The following is a 16,158-nucleotide window of genomic DNA, read 5'->3' as shown; positions in this document are numbered from 1 at the left end:
TGAGGATAGCTCTGATGCCTTCTGGGTAGGTGTCGAAGATATTATCTCCTATGATTATGGGAGATATTATCTTCCATAATTACCTCCCATAATTATGGGATTTTATTGTTTATGATCAATCAAGTTTGATTGCTTATGATCAATCAAGTTTGAATAGATAGGATATGAGTTGATTATGTAATCCCTAAAATCATGGTTCTATTACCTTAAGTGGTGGCAGAACTATGATAGGGTTGTCCTATATATGCCTACCTTGTAAGCATATTTAGTGTGTGGGAAAATAAAGAAAAGTAGAGTTTTTTGTTCATTTTTTCCTTTTCTGTTAAAATTTACATGGTATCAGAGCTCCGGCTCTGTACCAATTCCTGCCATGAACTACCGAGCAGCCATGACTGGATCGACTGCTCACACAAGAGAAGACTCATCCTCGTCTTCAGTAGTTATCCAAACTACAGATTACTCCGCTTCAAATTCTTCTTCCCTACAAATAACCGTTCATAAATTAAATGGTTCCAATTATCTGGAATGGGCTCAATCTGTAAAGCTGGCTATCGATGGCAGAGGTAAACTCGGCCACCTTACTGGAGAAATTCAACAACCAGCTGCTGAAGATCCCAATTTGAAGAGATGGCATTCAGAGAACTCTCTAGTTATCGCTTGGTTGATAAACTCTATGGAACCAGCGATAGGAAAGCCGCACTTATTTCTGCCCACAGCCAAGGATGTGTGGGACGCTGTCCGGGATATGTATTCCGATATAGAGAATTCGTCTCAAATTTTCAATCTCAAGACGAAATTGTGGAAATCAAGACAAGAAGATAGAGATGTTACAACCTATTACAATCAGATGGTAACTTTATGGCAGGAATTGGATCTTTGTTATGAGGATGAATGGGACTGCCGTGCAGACAGTGTTCGATACAAGAAACGGGAGGAGAACGACAGAGTCTATGTCTTCTTGGCTGGACTAAATCAAGAACTCGATGAGGTGCGAGGTCGTATTTTGGGCAGGAAGCCTCTCCCCTCCATTCGTGAAGTATTTTCTGAAGTCAGAAGAGAAGAATCAAGGCGTAAGGTGATGCTGAAGTCATCACCAAAGTCCAAGGCAGAGGATGAAGTTGAGACTTCAGCATTGGTTTCTAAGGGGACAGATTTGGACGGGGATAAAAGAAGGAAGCCTTGGTGTGAACACTGTAAAAAGTCGTGGCACACAAAGGACACATGCTGGAAATTACATGGGAAACCATCGAATTTCAAGAAGAAAAATGGAGGTGATAGCAAGGTGTTGCAGACTGTGAATGAGGATTCTCAAAAGCAACAAACTGACTTTGAGACACCAGCCTTCACAAAGGAACAATTAAGCCAACTGTACAAACTCTTTAAGTCTCCACAATTTTCAGTCACTGAGCCAAAAAGCTTCACTCCTTTCTGTTCTTTTGCTAAAAATGGTAAACCTTTTACTATTGCTCTTTCATGTAAAACATCAAATGCATCTTGTCCACGGGTTATATGGGTTATTGATTCTGGGGCCACTGACCATATGACTAGTGTGTCACAATTATTTTCTACCTACAGTCCATGTGCAGGCAATAAAAGGGTCAAGGTTGCTGACGGATCATTATCCGTCATAGCTGGCATAGGTTCCGTTGTCATCTCTCCTACTCTAACACTTCATAGAGTTCTTCATGTTCCAAAGTTATCATGCAATTTGCTGTCCATAAGTAAATTAACTAGGGATCTCATGTGTCGGATTAATTTTTTCCCCTCTTTTTGTGAGTTTCAGGAACTGACCACGGGGAGGATGATTGGATGTGCTAGAGAAAATGGGGGACTTTACTTCCTTGAAGATGGATCAGATATGACAACACCAATCAAAAACACATGTTACGGGTCTGTCTCTATTACTAGTAATAAAGAGATTATGTTATGGCACTTTAGACTAGGACATCCTAGCTTTTATTACATGAAATACTTATTTCCAGATTTGTTTAAGAATAAAGATTCATCTTCTTTTCAATGTGAAATCTGCGAATTGGCTAAACATCATCGGTCTACATTTTCTATACATCCTTATCAGCCCTCAAAACCGTTTTTTCTATTACATACTGATGTTTGGGGTCCCTCTAGAATTTCAACTTCATCTGGAAAAAAATGGTTTGTTACATTCATCGATGATCACACAAGAGTTTGTTGGGTGTATTTGTTAAGAGAGAAATCAGAGGTTGCAAGTGTGTTTCAAAAATTCTACAGCATGGTTTTGACACAATTTCAAGAAAAAGTCAAAATTGTTCGGAGTGACAATGGAAAAGAATATTTCAATAAAATTTTGGGAAGTTTTTTTCTTGAAAAAGGGATTGTGCATCAAAGCTCCTGCAATGATACCCCACAACAGAATGGGGTAGCTGAAAGAAAAAATAAACATCTTTTAGAAGTGGCGAGGGCATTACTTTTTTCAAGAAATGTTCCTAAATATCTATGGGGCGAAGCAATTTTAACTGCTACATATCTCATAAACAGAATGCCCTCAAGAACCTTGAATTTCCAAACTCCTCTGAATTTTTTCAAAACCATTTATCCCATGTCTCGATTAACATATGAAGTCTCATTAAAGGTGTTTGGGTGCATATCCTTTGTTCACAATCATGAACAAGGTCGAAGTAAGTTAGACCCTCGAGCAAGAAAATGCATTTTTGTTGGATATGCACCCACGCAAAAGGGGTATAAATGCTTTGACCCCATTTCGAAAAAAATGTTTGTAACCATGGATGTAACATTTTTTGAAGATAAACCTTTCTTTGGAGATCCTCTTCAGGGGGGGACTCGGCATGTAGAAGAACTTGTAGAAGATGATGATGTTTTTCGTATTGCAAATCAAATTCCTGATCAAAATTTTGTTGATAGGAGAATTGATTTTTCTGATTTTTTAGAAGAATCTGCAGCACAATTTCCTCAACAAGAATCTTTTCAAGATAATAATCCTGAAAAAACAAATGACACTCTTCAATTTGCCCGTCAAAAGGATTTTGAAAAACGTGAAAAAATTGATCAGGGATTAGAAGAGGATCTCTTGTCTTTAGTGCCAATAACAGAGTCGAATTCTCTTAGTGAAAGAGATGGGAATGTAACTGAAAAAACCTTGAAAACCTATGTCCGGAAAAATCATCGAGGAAAAGATAAAGCTCTCCCTTCTCTTCACGACAAGGAATCCGAACCTAGGATAGAATTTAATGTTTTTGAGTCATTAGATAAAGTTTCCTCTGATTCAAAGATTGCTGATTTGGATCTTCCTATTGCACTTCGAAAGGGAGTGCGTTCTTGTACCAAACACCCTATGACTAACTATGTCTCTTATGAAAAGTTATCCCCTACCTTCTTGACATTTACTTCACAACTTTCTTCTGTGGAAATTCCAAAGAATGTACAGGAAGCATTACAAGTTCCAGAGTGGAGAAAGGCTATTGAAGAAGAGATGTATGCTCTTGAGAAGAATCAAACATGGGAAGTAACAAATCTGCCACAAGGGAAAAGGACAGTAGGATGTAAATGGGTCTTTACCATCAAGTATAATTCCGATGGGACATTGGAACGGTACAAAGCTCGATTGGTGGCTAAAGGGTTCACTCAAACCTACGGGATCGATTATCTTGAAACTTTTGCTCCAGTGGCAAAATTAAACACTGTTAGGGTGCTTCTCTCAATAGCAGTAAACCTTGATTGGCCGCTCCAACAACTTGATGTCAAGAATGCATTTTTAAATGGTGATCTGGAGGAAGAGGTGTACATGGAGTCTCCCCCTGGATTTGAAGGGAAGTTTCAGTCTAGAGTTTGCAAGCTAAGAAAATCGTTATATGGTCTCAAACAATCTCCTAGGGCCTGGTTTGAAAAATTTACTAGGTCGGTAAAGAATCAAGGCTATACCCAAGCTCAGAGTGATCACACCATGTTTGTTAAACACTCCAAGGACGGGAAGATAGCAGTACTCATTGTGTACGTGGATGATATCATCCTCACAGGAGATGACTTAATTGAGATGGAACGGCTGAAGAAAAGTCTTGCTTCTAGCTTTGAAATCAAAGATTTGGGAACACTACGATATTTCTTAGGGATGGAGGTAGCTCGGTCCAAGAAGGGCATTGTTGTGTCCCAACGCAAGTATGTTTTGGATCTTTTAAAGGAAACAGGGATGAGTGGATGTCGACCTGCAGACACTCCTATGGATCCGAATCACAAGTTAGCAGATATAAAAGATTGAACACCAGTTGATACTGCTCGATACCAAAAGTTAGTAGGCAAGCTAATTTACTTGGCTCACACTCGTCCTGATATAGCTTTTTCAGTGAGTGTTGTGAGCCAGTTTATGCATTCTCCATATGAAGAGCACCTTGATGCAGTATATCGAATTCTGAGGTACTTAAAAAGTACTCCAGGAAAGGGATTGTTCTTTAAAAGAGGAGATCGAAAGACCATTGAAGCTTATACAGATGCTGATTGGGCAGGATCAGTCATTGATAGAAGATCAACCTCGGGATATTGTACCTTTGTATGGGGCAATTTGGTTACTTGGAGAAGTAAGAAACAAAGTGTTGTAGCTCGTAGTAGTGCAGAGGCAGAGTACCGAGCTATGGCTCATGGTGTGTGTGAGATGTTATGGCTGAAGAGAGTTTTAGAGGAGCTGAAAAGACCTATTGAACTTCCAATGAGGCTCTATTGTGATAACCAGGCGGCAATTAGCATAGCTCATAATCCTGTGCAACATGATAGAACCAAACATATTGAGATTGACCGCCACTTCATAAAAGAGAAACTTGAAGGAGGAATTATCTGCATGCCATTCGTTCCATCAGCTCAGCAAATAGCTGACATTCTCACCAAAGGACTCCTCAGACCAAATTTTGAACTTCTTACAAGCAAGTTGGACATGATAAATATATACGCACCAACTTGAGGGGGGGGTGTCGAAGATATTATCTCCTATGATTATGGGAGATATTATCTTCCATAATTACCTCCCATAATTATGGGATTTTATTGTTTATGATCAATCAAGTTTGATTGCTTATGATCAATCAAGTTTGAATAGATAGGATATGAGTTGATTATGTAATCCCTAAAATCATGGTTCTATTACCTTAAGTGGTGGCAGAACTATGATAGGGTTGTCCTATATATGCCTACCTTGTAAGCATATTTAGTGTGTGGGAAAATAAAGAAAAGTAGAGTTTTTTGTTCATTTTTTCCTTTTCTGTTAAAATTTACAGTAGGTATAAATCTGTAGGAAATTCTTTTTTTTTTGGGAAATTTTTTTCCTCACGAATTGATCTATTTAACTCCTGAACTGATTGATTTCATTCTACCACATTTGATGCATAAAATATTTATTCCTCTTGCAAGTTTTGCATTTCTTTATGATTTCCCATTTAAATATAAAATGTGGTAGTATTCTAGAAGAATAGTTTGTTTGGATAGGAAGATTTGCAAAAAAAATTTCAAATTTTTTTCTACTTATATCATAAACACAATTTCCAATCACCTTTTTATCTCACATACATCACATCACAAAAAGTGTTACAGCAATTATTGCAAATAACCTCCTATCCAAACAAACTCAAGCATATCCTATTTCTCACAATATCTTTTGAATGAAATTAATCCTGGAGAAAACGATATAGTTATTAAATTTTTTTGACTTTACCAGGATTCTGGTGTCTTGTTCTTCATCAACCTACATTCCAAAGTCAATAATTGCGTACTGCTTTTTGATTTGTATGTTTTCATAGTAGTAGAGTTATGGAGAATTTCACAGTTGTTTGTCCTTTTCAATCTGTAAGTTCTTTTTTTTTTTTTTTCATGATTGGCTTGTGCAGGAAGAAGCTATTTCCTTATTGTGCACACTTACAAATGTTTTTCCAGCTTCTGTCAGCCGACACTGCGATAGTGTGAGTAGTTCTTTCTGTATGAAATGATTTTTTCATGCATCTTGTTGATAATCTATTCTCAAATGCCAATGGGTGTTTGCTGTCCAGATTTGAGTTATTTTGAGAAACACCAAAAACTTTTTCCTGTTTACTTACAATTATGTATAGGTTAAGAAATGAAGGTGGCCACTATTTACATGCTAGAAATGTAGAACCACATACTTATCTATGGTCCTTTTGCCAGCACTGTTCTTTGCAGAACATGAATCTGAGTGGAGAACTATATAGTAGAATTGGCCTGCAAAGAAAGATGTATAGTTTGAAATGCTACATCTCATCCTGGGTAATGTTTGCTTGATGTTTAGGGTTCCTAAACTTGCGTTGTTAGTCAGGTAGGGATTTCTGGGGTAACCTTTTATTGTTTTTCTTTCTCCTGGTGAGGTATTGACAATGCAACAGATTGCATGTAAATTCATGTTGGAAATTTGCTAATATAAACTTGGGAAAAAGCATTGTTAATCTTTTGAGTGGTGAGAGGATTGGGCTTTAGAAATTTTAAAAATTACTATGTGCAGGTTGGTTTACATTGCAATAGAGTCCTTTTCCTTTCTTCAATCTTAGTCTGGTGTTTGATCTTAGATTCACATTTCATTAGCAGATATACAAACGGAAGGCTGTTCTGATGCTTATATTCTGGGTTTGCTCATCCTTTTAAGTTACTTTATCCAGAACTAACATCCCCTAACAAAAGGAAAAAGGAACTGACAGGACCAAGTTGCTCTACTAGACATATTTAACTGGTTTTGCTGGCTATTATTATGAATGATTTACTGATATACAGTGAATTTGCAGGTTGAATCCTCTATATTTTCAAAATTTATGTCAGAGAATTGTCCTGTCAGTATATTCAAGGTGATAGAATTACTTGATGCATTTATTTTAGGTTGGCTTGTTATAGCCAATCCAAAAAGAGTTAATTTGTCTTGGTCTGCAGAAACTTGCTCATGGCTTGGCCTTACTTCCAAAATCCCGAGGAGATGAGGATAGCTGGTCACTGATGATGCAGAAGGTCTTGATATTCATAAATAATCAACTAAATGTTATGTTCCAAGGTCTAGAAGAAGGTAACAGTTGCTTTAATTTAGAGATGGAACTGCTATTTTGATTGAATATTTAGGTGCTGATGTTTTATTCACCTGTTGCAGAGGCCAGAAGTAGTGAGGTAGTGAGGTTGTTACTTCCTCCAGGGAAGGACCCCCCACCTCCCTTAGGAGGGCTAACGGCATCAGCAAAAAACTCAGATCAGGCAATGAAGAGGCCTGAACAAGTATTAGTTTCAAGAGTCTCTACCCTGATGACCTGCTGTTGCACAATGCTTACTGATGCTTATCCCGTTCAGGTGATATGCCTCGTTTAGTTTATGATATCAAATATGTGTAAAGGACCGAATTGATTTCTTGTATTTTTTAAGGGAGATACATGAACTCGTTACCTTGAGCATAAGTTTGTCTGGTGCTCTATGCAGGTTTCTGTGCCTGTTCGTTCACTGGTAGCTCTTGTTAAGAGAGTGCTGATGGTCGATGGCTCATTCTCACAATCCTCCCCTTTTATGACTGCCATGAGACAGGACTTGATTTGTTTAGAACTTCCTGAATTGCATAGGTGCAGCCTGGAGCTTCTGAGTTCTATTGTAAAGGGACTTCGCAGGTGACTGATTTGTCTTCTTCTTGTTCTCTTTTAAATGTAATCACTCTATTTATATCTTATTATAAAGCTTGTCCTTGAGTTCTTTGTCCGTTGGATATAAAGCTATGCTCTTTAGTTTGATTTCCTCTTCCTTCTTTAGTTTACATTTCAAAAATGTTAGTTGTAACATGATTTTGTATGCGCTTTTGCAGTCAGTTGTTACCACATGTGGCAGATATCACACGACTGCTAACAGAATATTTTAGGACATGCGCCCTGCCAGAGCTAAGGATTAAGGTTTACTCAATTATGAAAGTTTTGCTGATGTCCATGGGGATTGGTAAGTAATTGTTTAACATATCTTTTCACCTCTTTGCTTATGTTGATATTGGGTGCCTGGAAATTGATGTTAGTTCCTGCGCTTAGTTCATCTGTCATGCATTTTGATCCCTTATGGATGCATGTGCAAGAATATATGCTTGTAAGCATGAGATACTCTTCTCCTCCTCCTCTTGCTCATTTCTGTCATATTGGGGGTTCAAAAATAGAAGCACATGGAGCATAAGTTGCTCATTATTTCGAAACCTCTAAAAAGTCTGTAGCATTGGAACTCGTGAATCTTGTTAAAATTTGCTTTATAAAACTGTCATTTGAATATCCCGACATTCGACAAGTCTACATGTTCTATGGAAGGTCATTGCAATTAAGGTGATTTTTTATAAGTATGCTGCTTGTCAAGAGCCCTGAAAAAGAAATACTAAAACAAAATGAACCTCAATACTTTGCATGAGTCCAGAGCTACTGTCAGCTTGGCCTTGATGAGTTTATTAGGCAAAACGTGTGATTTATGATATTAACACCGGGATTGATCTTGTACGTACTTGAGCATAAAGGACTATCAAAGGTTTATAAGTGCATTTGGTTGGCTGAGGTTAATATTCTTCAAAAGGCATGATACTTTTCAGGTTTGAGTTCTCTAATTTTTTTCACTGGTCAATATCAGATACATGAGATTTTTCGACATCTCAGGTTTTTATGGGATACCGTTTGCATGTTGTCTATTGCTTTGCAACTTCTTTTGTGAGAACTAGATAATTGTCCATACTCGTGTTTTTATTTGAAGACATTTTGAACATGATGGTAATTTTCTACTTGATCTACTACCGTATCTAAGTTCGAACATGCTGCTTTACTCGTATGTAGAAGGTTATAACGAGGTATCAGGTTGATGCTCACAGTTTTAATCAAACTACTTTGACTTGATGACATTTGGTGTCATAACCAGGCAGTAATCTTTTGTTATCTGACCTCGTTTGTTTCTTTTTGTGATTTAGAAGATGTTTTCATATATATCTTTTGCCAAATTTGCTAACAAAAAAATCGTGCACCCATTGTGCATCCTTTACCAATTTTGTGTGACAATTTTTTCCCCTTACCTGCCTTTCTCTTAATCCATATTTGATATAGGTTTGACTTTGTAGCATGCTACAAAGTCAAACCTATATCAAATATGGATTAAGAGAAAGGCAGGTAAGGGGAAAAAATATAGGTTTGACTTTGTAGCATGCTACAACCGATTTTTTTTTTTTAGCATCTAACTTTGTTTTTGGAGAGATTTTAGCATCTAATTCAGTGGCAATAGTTTTGGTGCTTACCAAATTTGAAGTGATGTTTTTTAAGAGTAGTGCTGTTGATACTAAAAAAAAAAAAAAAAAAAAATCTTCTTGTAATTCGTTCAATTCAATAACCCTTTACTACCTCTTTCCTTCTTTCGCAAACAAATACAGATGCACACAGAGATCTGTCACATAGAATTGTTTCTCCTAATGGTGGTGGTTCTTGACAGGGATTGCAATATATCTGATCCAGGAAGTTATAAGCAATGCATTGCTTGATCTGGATCCTCATGGTCGTGAGAGTGGTGGCTCGTACTCTGCTGCACGCTCAAAGACCTTACAGGATGCACTGCAACAATGTTTTCAGAGAAAAAGGAAGCACCCAACTTCAGCTGAATCTGTTGGAGACCAATCTGCTAAAGGTGGTCTGGAAGTGGAGACATCCCAAAATATGACTGCAATATCTGTCAGGATTGCTGCATTAGAGGCATTAGAAGCTCTTTTGAGTGTGGTATATTCCTTCTTTATCTAATTAAATGCATTGAGTTACCATCATTTATATGCTTATGAGAATACTACTTTAGCTATTGACTTAGCAAAAGGTGTGCTCACAAAGTACCTCAAGTTGGTCTTTCATTCTGCTTCTTTCTACTGTCTCCGTGGTTATTTTTGGAATAAGAATTCACTTTGGAAGCCTTAGAGAGGTGCTTCATTTTTGGTCTTGTACCATGGTAGATCCTGTTAATTGTGCTTTTTATGCAGCCAGTATTAAGCTCCTTGAGCTGAAACTTCATGTAGACGGTGTAATGGTCTATCTAGCTGTACTTATCTGGAGTTATATGCTTACCGGTATCTATTTAAAGTAGTATGCTTAGTTAGTCTTGCCGACACAGCTAATCTGCTTTAGTGTTAAATATCATCCATTATGGCTATGATGTAATAGTTGGTGCTAAGTTGATCCAGACTTCAGGCATTTTCAGGCCGTATTTAGTAGGCCTATGCACTAAATTTGCCCATTGCACGTTTAATTATGTTTCCATATTGTCACGTAATGGAATGTAGCCTGATTTTCTGACATGGGGGGCATCTACTTTATTTGATGTACCTGTCAGTATTTCAATATTCAAATGAATGCAGCTCCTATTTTTCTCTAATTGTGATTCCAATAAACTGTATATGCTTTCAGAGCTTACAATGAAAATTTTTATTTTTTGTCAACAGGCTGGTACCATGAGATCAGATGGTTGGCGATCAAATATTGATCGTCTCCTTATAACAGTTGCAACAAATGCTTGCAAAGTGGGATGGGCTGACAACAATAGTACTGTAGTTTATGGTGAAGCTACTCCTATATGGGCAGACTTCCAACTTGCTGCTTTACGCGCACTTTTGGCATCCCTTCTTTCTCCTGGTCGTGTTCGCCCTCCACATCTTGCTCAGGGTCTCGAACTTTTTCATAGAGGTAAGTGCTGTCCAGCCTCAAGTGTCATCTTCTTCCCATGCAATCCATGGGCTGTCTCCACGTTGTACATTTGAATTGGAGGCACGAACAATTTTATATAATTAAGATAGATGAGGGGATACCAAGTCAAGTTGGTAAACCTGAAATAGAGGTTGCTTGATTTTGTCCTTTATGTAACTAACATGAGCGGTATAATTGGAGTACTTGTTAAAATGCTTGTCAAATGAGTGATGTATGCCTGCAATTTGTTGTAATTTCGTTTGACAGTAAGAGGTCTTCAATATGTAAGATATGGAAGGAGTAACCGTACTTGTAAAAGGTTCTTCTGCGGGGCTACTTGAACCCTTTTTTTTTAAGTTAATGGAATTGAAAAAGTCTACTTTTCTCGGGTTCTTGCTCATAGATTTATGCGTTCTGGTGACTGCAGGCAGTCGAGAATCTGGAACAAAAATTTCTGAATATTGCTGTCATGCTCTTTTGACCTTGGAAGTGCTCATACATCCTAGGGCCCTTCCATTTATAGATCTTCAATCGGCAGTTGACCATTATGGCAGTGCTAGCCTCAACCTTCCAGACGTACACTTCGCAGATCACAGAAAGAACACTTCATTTCATTTTAGCACACTAGGAAAGGAGCCTTCTCAGCCAGAGTCTGGGGATGATGATCTGTACGAAAGGTGGCTGGCAAATGGTGATGAAACAGATGTCAATGACCTTGGAAAATATACCAGCAGTGATAAAAAACCCTCTGGGACCTCTACCCATCCAGCATTAGAAAAGCTTCCTCATGGTGGTTCTCCTTCTGAAAGAAATAAGCGTGAAGGTGGTGAATTTGGGGAATCAATGGCTGTTGCAGCTGACAAAGTACCAGTAGATGGGGATGAGATAATGGTTGACTTGCCGACTCCGGAAAGCTACAAGCAGACAGAGGAACGCGATCATATTGAAGGGCGAATATTGGTTGCTACAGCTGGTGGTCATACTGCCACCGAATCAGATGGACTGGTTTCAGGCAGTGCTACATCAGCTGATGGTCATACAGATTTTGTTGTAGCAGCAGGAAAAGATGTCTCTTCTTCAGCAAGTAAAAGAAACACTATGGTTACTGAGCAGAGTGTCACGCCAACATCTGCGAAGGATGTGGTGACAAGCCAAGATCATGAATACACTAGGATTGTGGAAAAGATTTCTGCTACAATATCAAACACAGGAAGGGGCGCTGGATTGGTGGTAGAAATCAATGACGACACTTCAATGGATTCACTTCCTGATATTGTGGATGGTGATCCCGACTCTGATTGAGTGAAAATGTATGTGTATGATTGGGCAGTATTCGATTAGATTTACTAATGAATGTGTTGAAATTCATTGTATATTGAATTTGAAGTTCTTCGTAAGCATGTTAGAAAAATTAGGGGCTTTTTGATCCTCGTAAAAGGTTTTACGCAATTTTGAGATGAATGAATGCAGTAGATGATAGAAGGCTTCTTTTATCACTTAGCAATGTTGTAAAAGCAGTTCGAAACATATAATCCCAAACTAATCTCATTCTTCAAAACTATTCCCAAACTAATGCACTTACAAAATATATTCCCTTGTTAACTTACTTGTTATCATGTGGACTTCGAGTATGGAAAGTATTCACATTTTCAGAGGTACAATCCATATCAATAGATTTTTAATAACTTTTCAATAGTTCAAATGTTGCTACTTATGTACAATCTTAAAGATAAATAAAAATATTTTTCTACCTATTATTGAGTTAATTAGTATTTCTCACATTAGATTGGCTCATATAGCATGTTAATTTTGATATTTACACTGACCTAGTTATATTTTTTCTCCTATTCTTTTGGAATGTTTACTTGTACTTCAAACAATTTGAGTTTTTGCAAATTTCTTAAAATTTACAAAGTTAGGAGACTACCATATATAAAATTGCAAGTAACAAGTAAAAAAGAAAGGAACTTGTGATATAATAATCAAGAATAAAGCGAGGGAGGAATAACGGCAGCAAAAAAAAAGGTTCTTCAGCAAAATCATTGCAATTTGGAGGGTGATCAGCAATTTTAAAACACTAATTATGGATCCACTTTCCTTTTTTAAATTTGTTTACAGAATGTCCTTAATGCACTAAATAAAGAAAAACTATGTAATATATAAACAAAAGATTTACAAGTTATTTTTTTCCTTTGATGGGGAGTCGACATGGCAATAACTAGATTAATAAGGGAATAAAAATTGAAAGAGCATTACTTTTGGATTATTTTTCGAAAAGTAGATTAATTTAGCCAAAAACTCATCCAAGGGTCATAGTTTGGAGCAAATACATACCATAACATGATTCTTAGTTCTCCTCATCACATATATTGCTACAGAATTCCACTCGCCAAGGGAACAACCAACAAGCGGCCACGGAAACACGGCGATGAGATGCATTCAGACGCGCTCCAATAGAAGTGACCGGGTGCGCAATTTGCTAATGTGTTTTTGTTTTTAATCCATTAGCGAAGTGGTGGTGTCAACGATAAGCTTGTGTTGACACTTGACACTGAAACTCAAACTTCTGAAAATCCTAAAGTGAAAATTTGTCATGCATTTTATGTCTAAATCTCCACTTCTTTCCTGATACTGGGCATCCTAGAAACGCCATTCTAGTCCTGCATTCTCGTTTGGGCTACAACCCACATTGTCTGACTTTATTATTGTTTTAACAGTAATTCCCTTATCTAATACTGTGAATTCTATTTCAGTGTAGTCTGCTCGAAATGCTACTTATTAGTTAATACTACTAGGTATTTTCTTTCATACGTTAGCTAGCTCTTATTTTCTTCTTTATCGGGCAGAAATATTGGGATCTCTTAGGTTTTACCAAAGCCAAGCAAGAGAATCTAGAGGATTGGTCAAAAATGAAATACTACTACTAAGACAAAAAACCAAAACAAAAAATTAGTAGTGGAGTACGTAGGTGGAGAGTTGAGTGAGAGTCAATCAAGTCTTCTCATACTTGCTGGAAAAAGTTATGCTTCATTTGACTCGAAAGATGGAAAGCAACTAACTTTAGTTCTCTGACCGGATGCAAATATGAAATCTCATCTATGTTAGAATCCATATTTTGTGCTGGTATGCAAAATTTTCTAATAACAAGACTCGATTTCTTTAACAGCTAGATCATCGTATACTTGCCGCTACGACTTTAGAAGCAATTGGTGGCTTATGGTTCTCAACTCGGAAACTGGAACTTCATCCTGCCATATGCTCCTTGATTGGAAGTATAGTAGGCATGGCTGCTCTCCAGGTGTGTCCTACTAAGTTCTAGCAATCCTCGTTGGCGAGCTTTATCACAATTGTCTGGCCAGTTCCTTGGCATGATTGCCTTTGTCAGACATGCATGAATGATTTTACATTTATGTGTTTAATAAAACTTGCTCCATCGGCAGGTCACTTTGAGAGTATCAACTCTTCTGTCATTCGTATCTGTGTCATCTGGCAGTTGGCATAGCTCATCAAGCTGGAGCTCTAACGCTTCTAAGTATGATGCTTCTGCTCAATCACACCGTACGTCGGCCGATGTCACTTCTAAAGACTCTGTCTCCTGTTGTAAAAACAGTCACCTAGATGATCATCAGGACAATGTGTAGTAGACGGCGGATTATTTTCAGCTTCCGATATTTAGATTACTTAAAAAAAACTGCAAATGAGAGTTCTGAATGTAGCTGTTGTATGGAAGAAAGGTTTGGTGCAAGCCTCTCTTGCAGCTGCAATTTCTGTCAATCAGTGGGAATGCTCATTATTTTAGAACCATTGTGGTATTTTCTTTTTCCTTTTTTCTGTCACTTTTAGGAATTCCAACCTTTTGACTAGACTAACCTCTTAAAGCTGCGCAGAGTTTTTGCCCCAAAAATACGTAGCAATGTAGAGTTTTACGCCAAAAATATGTAGCCATGTAGTACACGAGGATTAATAATGGGATCTGCCGATAATTATCAGATTACGAAATTAATCGGACTACCCGTGGAGGATTTGTAGTGATTTTCATTTGATGATACACAAATGTTTATTTTGGCATCCCAATGTAACATAGTTGGTAATAAGCCAGGAATTAGAAATAGCTCGAAGTTTTATATCCAATGAAATTTACAAGTTTGTCTTCAAAGTGAGATAAAAAAAAAATTGGGATGAAAAAAACTATAAGTTCTCATCAATTATGTGGATTAATTCTTACGGAATGATATGAAACCTTAAAGGCTATAAGATAATAATTGAAAAAAAAACTCAAAAGAAAATAAGAAAGCGAAAAGTTAAATCATCTATAAATTTAACATTGAATTGGGTGGTAAAATCAATTTAACATTCTCAGGTACCACGTTCCTTGGTGGGTAGTGCACCCGTCTGATTAAGTGATAATCCTGTCCCTATCCGCCTCCCGTAGGTTCAGTTGGATCTCCCCCGTAGTTAGATTAGGATATAAATACAAAAATGATGATTGACAAAAAAAAATAAAAAAATAAAAAATTTAAAAAATTTAAAAAAATGCAGGGTTTATCAATTATACCCTCAACTCTGTCATCTCTCTTCAATGGCGGCCAGTAGTCACATTCAAGGTATGTACGACATCGCATTGAAGCCTTAGTTGCTGCGGTCACTTCTCAGGGAATACATCCCGGACGAAAAGCACCCATCAGAAACCTTTCGGACCTCTCTCACGTTGTTTCTGCCATCAAAACTCATTGTCTCCTCTCGGAATGAGCCCTATCTTCCACCGACCAAAAGCTCATTGACAGGTGGAACAGACTGATGCCCCAAATTCACCACCTTCATGCTCATTTCTTTCGGAAGGAGAATCACCATGAGGAAGCTTTTCAAATGCTGGATGGGTAGAGGTCCCAGAGGATTCTTTATCACTGCTGGTATATTTTCCAAGGTCATTGACATCTGTTTCATCACCATTTGCCAACCACCATTCGTACAGATCATCATCCCCAGACTCTGGCTGAGAAGGCTCCTTTCCTAGTGTGCTAAAATGAAATGAAGTGTTCTTTCTGTGATCTGCGAAGTGTACGTCTGGAAGGTTGAGGCTAGCACTACCATAATGGCCAACTGCCGATTGACGATCTATAAATGGAAGGGCCCTAGGATGTATGAGAACTTCCAAGGTCAAAAGAGCATGACAGCAATATTCAGAAATTTTTGTTCCAGATTCTCGACTGCCTGCAGTCACCAGATCACATAAATCTATGAGCAAGAAGCTGAGAAAAGTAGACTTTTTCAATTCTATTAACTTAAAAAAAAAAAAGAAAAAAGGTTCAAGTAGCTCTGCAGAAGAACCTCTTACAAATACCGTTATTCCTTCCATATCTTACAGGACTTACATACATAAGAAAAGTAGGTTTTACATACATAAGGAAATTACGCCATAACTAGCCAAGATAGTAGTACTCAATGATCCAAAAGAAGCACTTGCATGAGTAGTTAGAGA

The 16,158-nt window shown here is 37.6% G+C and overlaps 2 protein-coding genes across 2 annotated transcripts; both read left to right on the top strand.

Annotated features, from left to right (window-relative positions):
* The first annotated feature begins 287 nt into the window (after nucleotides 1–287).
* Nucleotides 288–2,024, top strand: LOC113727203 (uncharacterized). The gene is made up of 2 exons (XM_027251232.2): nucleotides 288–1,448; nucleotides 1,784–2,024. Exons 1-2 carry the CDS (start codon nucleotides 371–373, stop codon nucleotides 1,816–1,818), a joined length of 1,113 nt encoding a protein of 370 aa, XP_027107033.1. The 5' UTR covers nucleotides 288–370; the 3' UTR covers nucleotides 1,819–2,024.
* A 4,728-nt stretch (nucleotides 2,025–6,752) lies between these two features.
* LOC113724270 (uncharacterized) lies at nucleotides 6,753–12,179 on the top strand. The gene is made up of 8 exons (XM_027247190.2): nucleotides 6,753–6,827; nucleotides 6,910–7,039; nucleotides 7,121–7,314; nucleotides 7,441–7,622; nucleotides 7,814–7,941; nucleotides 9,448–9,728; nucleotides 10,439–10,679; nucleotides 11,107–12,179. The coding sequence occupies exons 1-8, from the start codon at nucleotides 6,795–6,797 to the stop codon at nucleotides 11,979–11,981; spliced, it is 2,064 nt and encodes a 687-aa protein (XP_027102991.2). The 5' UTR covers nucleotides 6,753–6,794; the 3' UTR covers nucleotides 11,982–12,179.
* The last annotated feature ends 3,979 nt before the right edge of the window (nucleotides 12,180–16,158 follow it).

The sequence above is a fragment of the Coffea arabica genome, chromosome 2c (genome assembly GCF_036785885.1).
Source record: "Coffea arabica cultivar ET-39 chromosome 2c, Coffea Arabica ET-39 HiFi, whole genome shotgun sequence".
NCBI classification, from domain to species: domain Eukaryota; kingdom Viridiplantae; phylum Streptophyta; class Magnoliopsida; order Gentianales; family Rubiaceae; genus Coffea; species Coffea arabica.
Note: the sequence above shows the minus strand (reverse complement) of the source record. Positions and strands in the feature narration are given on the sequence as shown.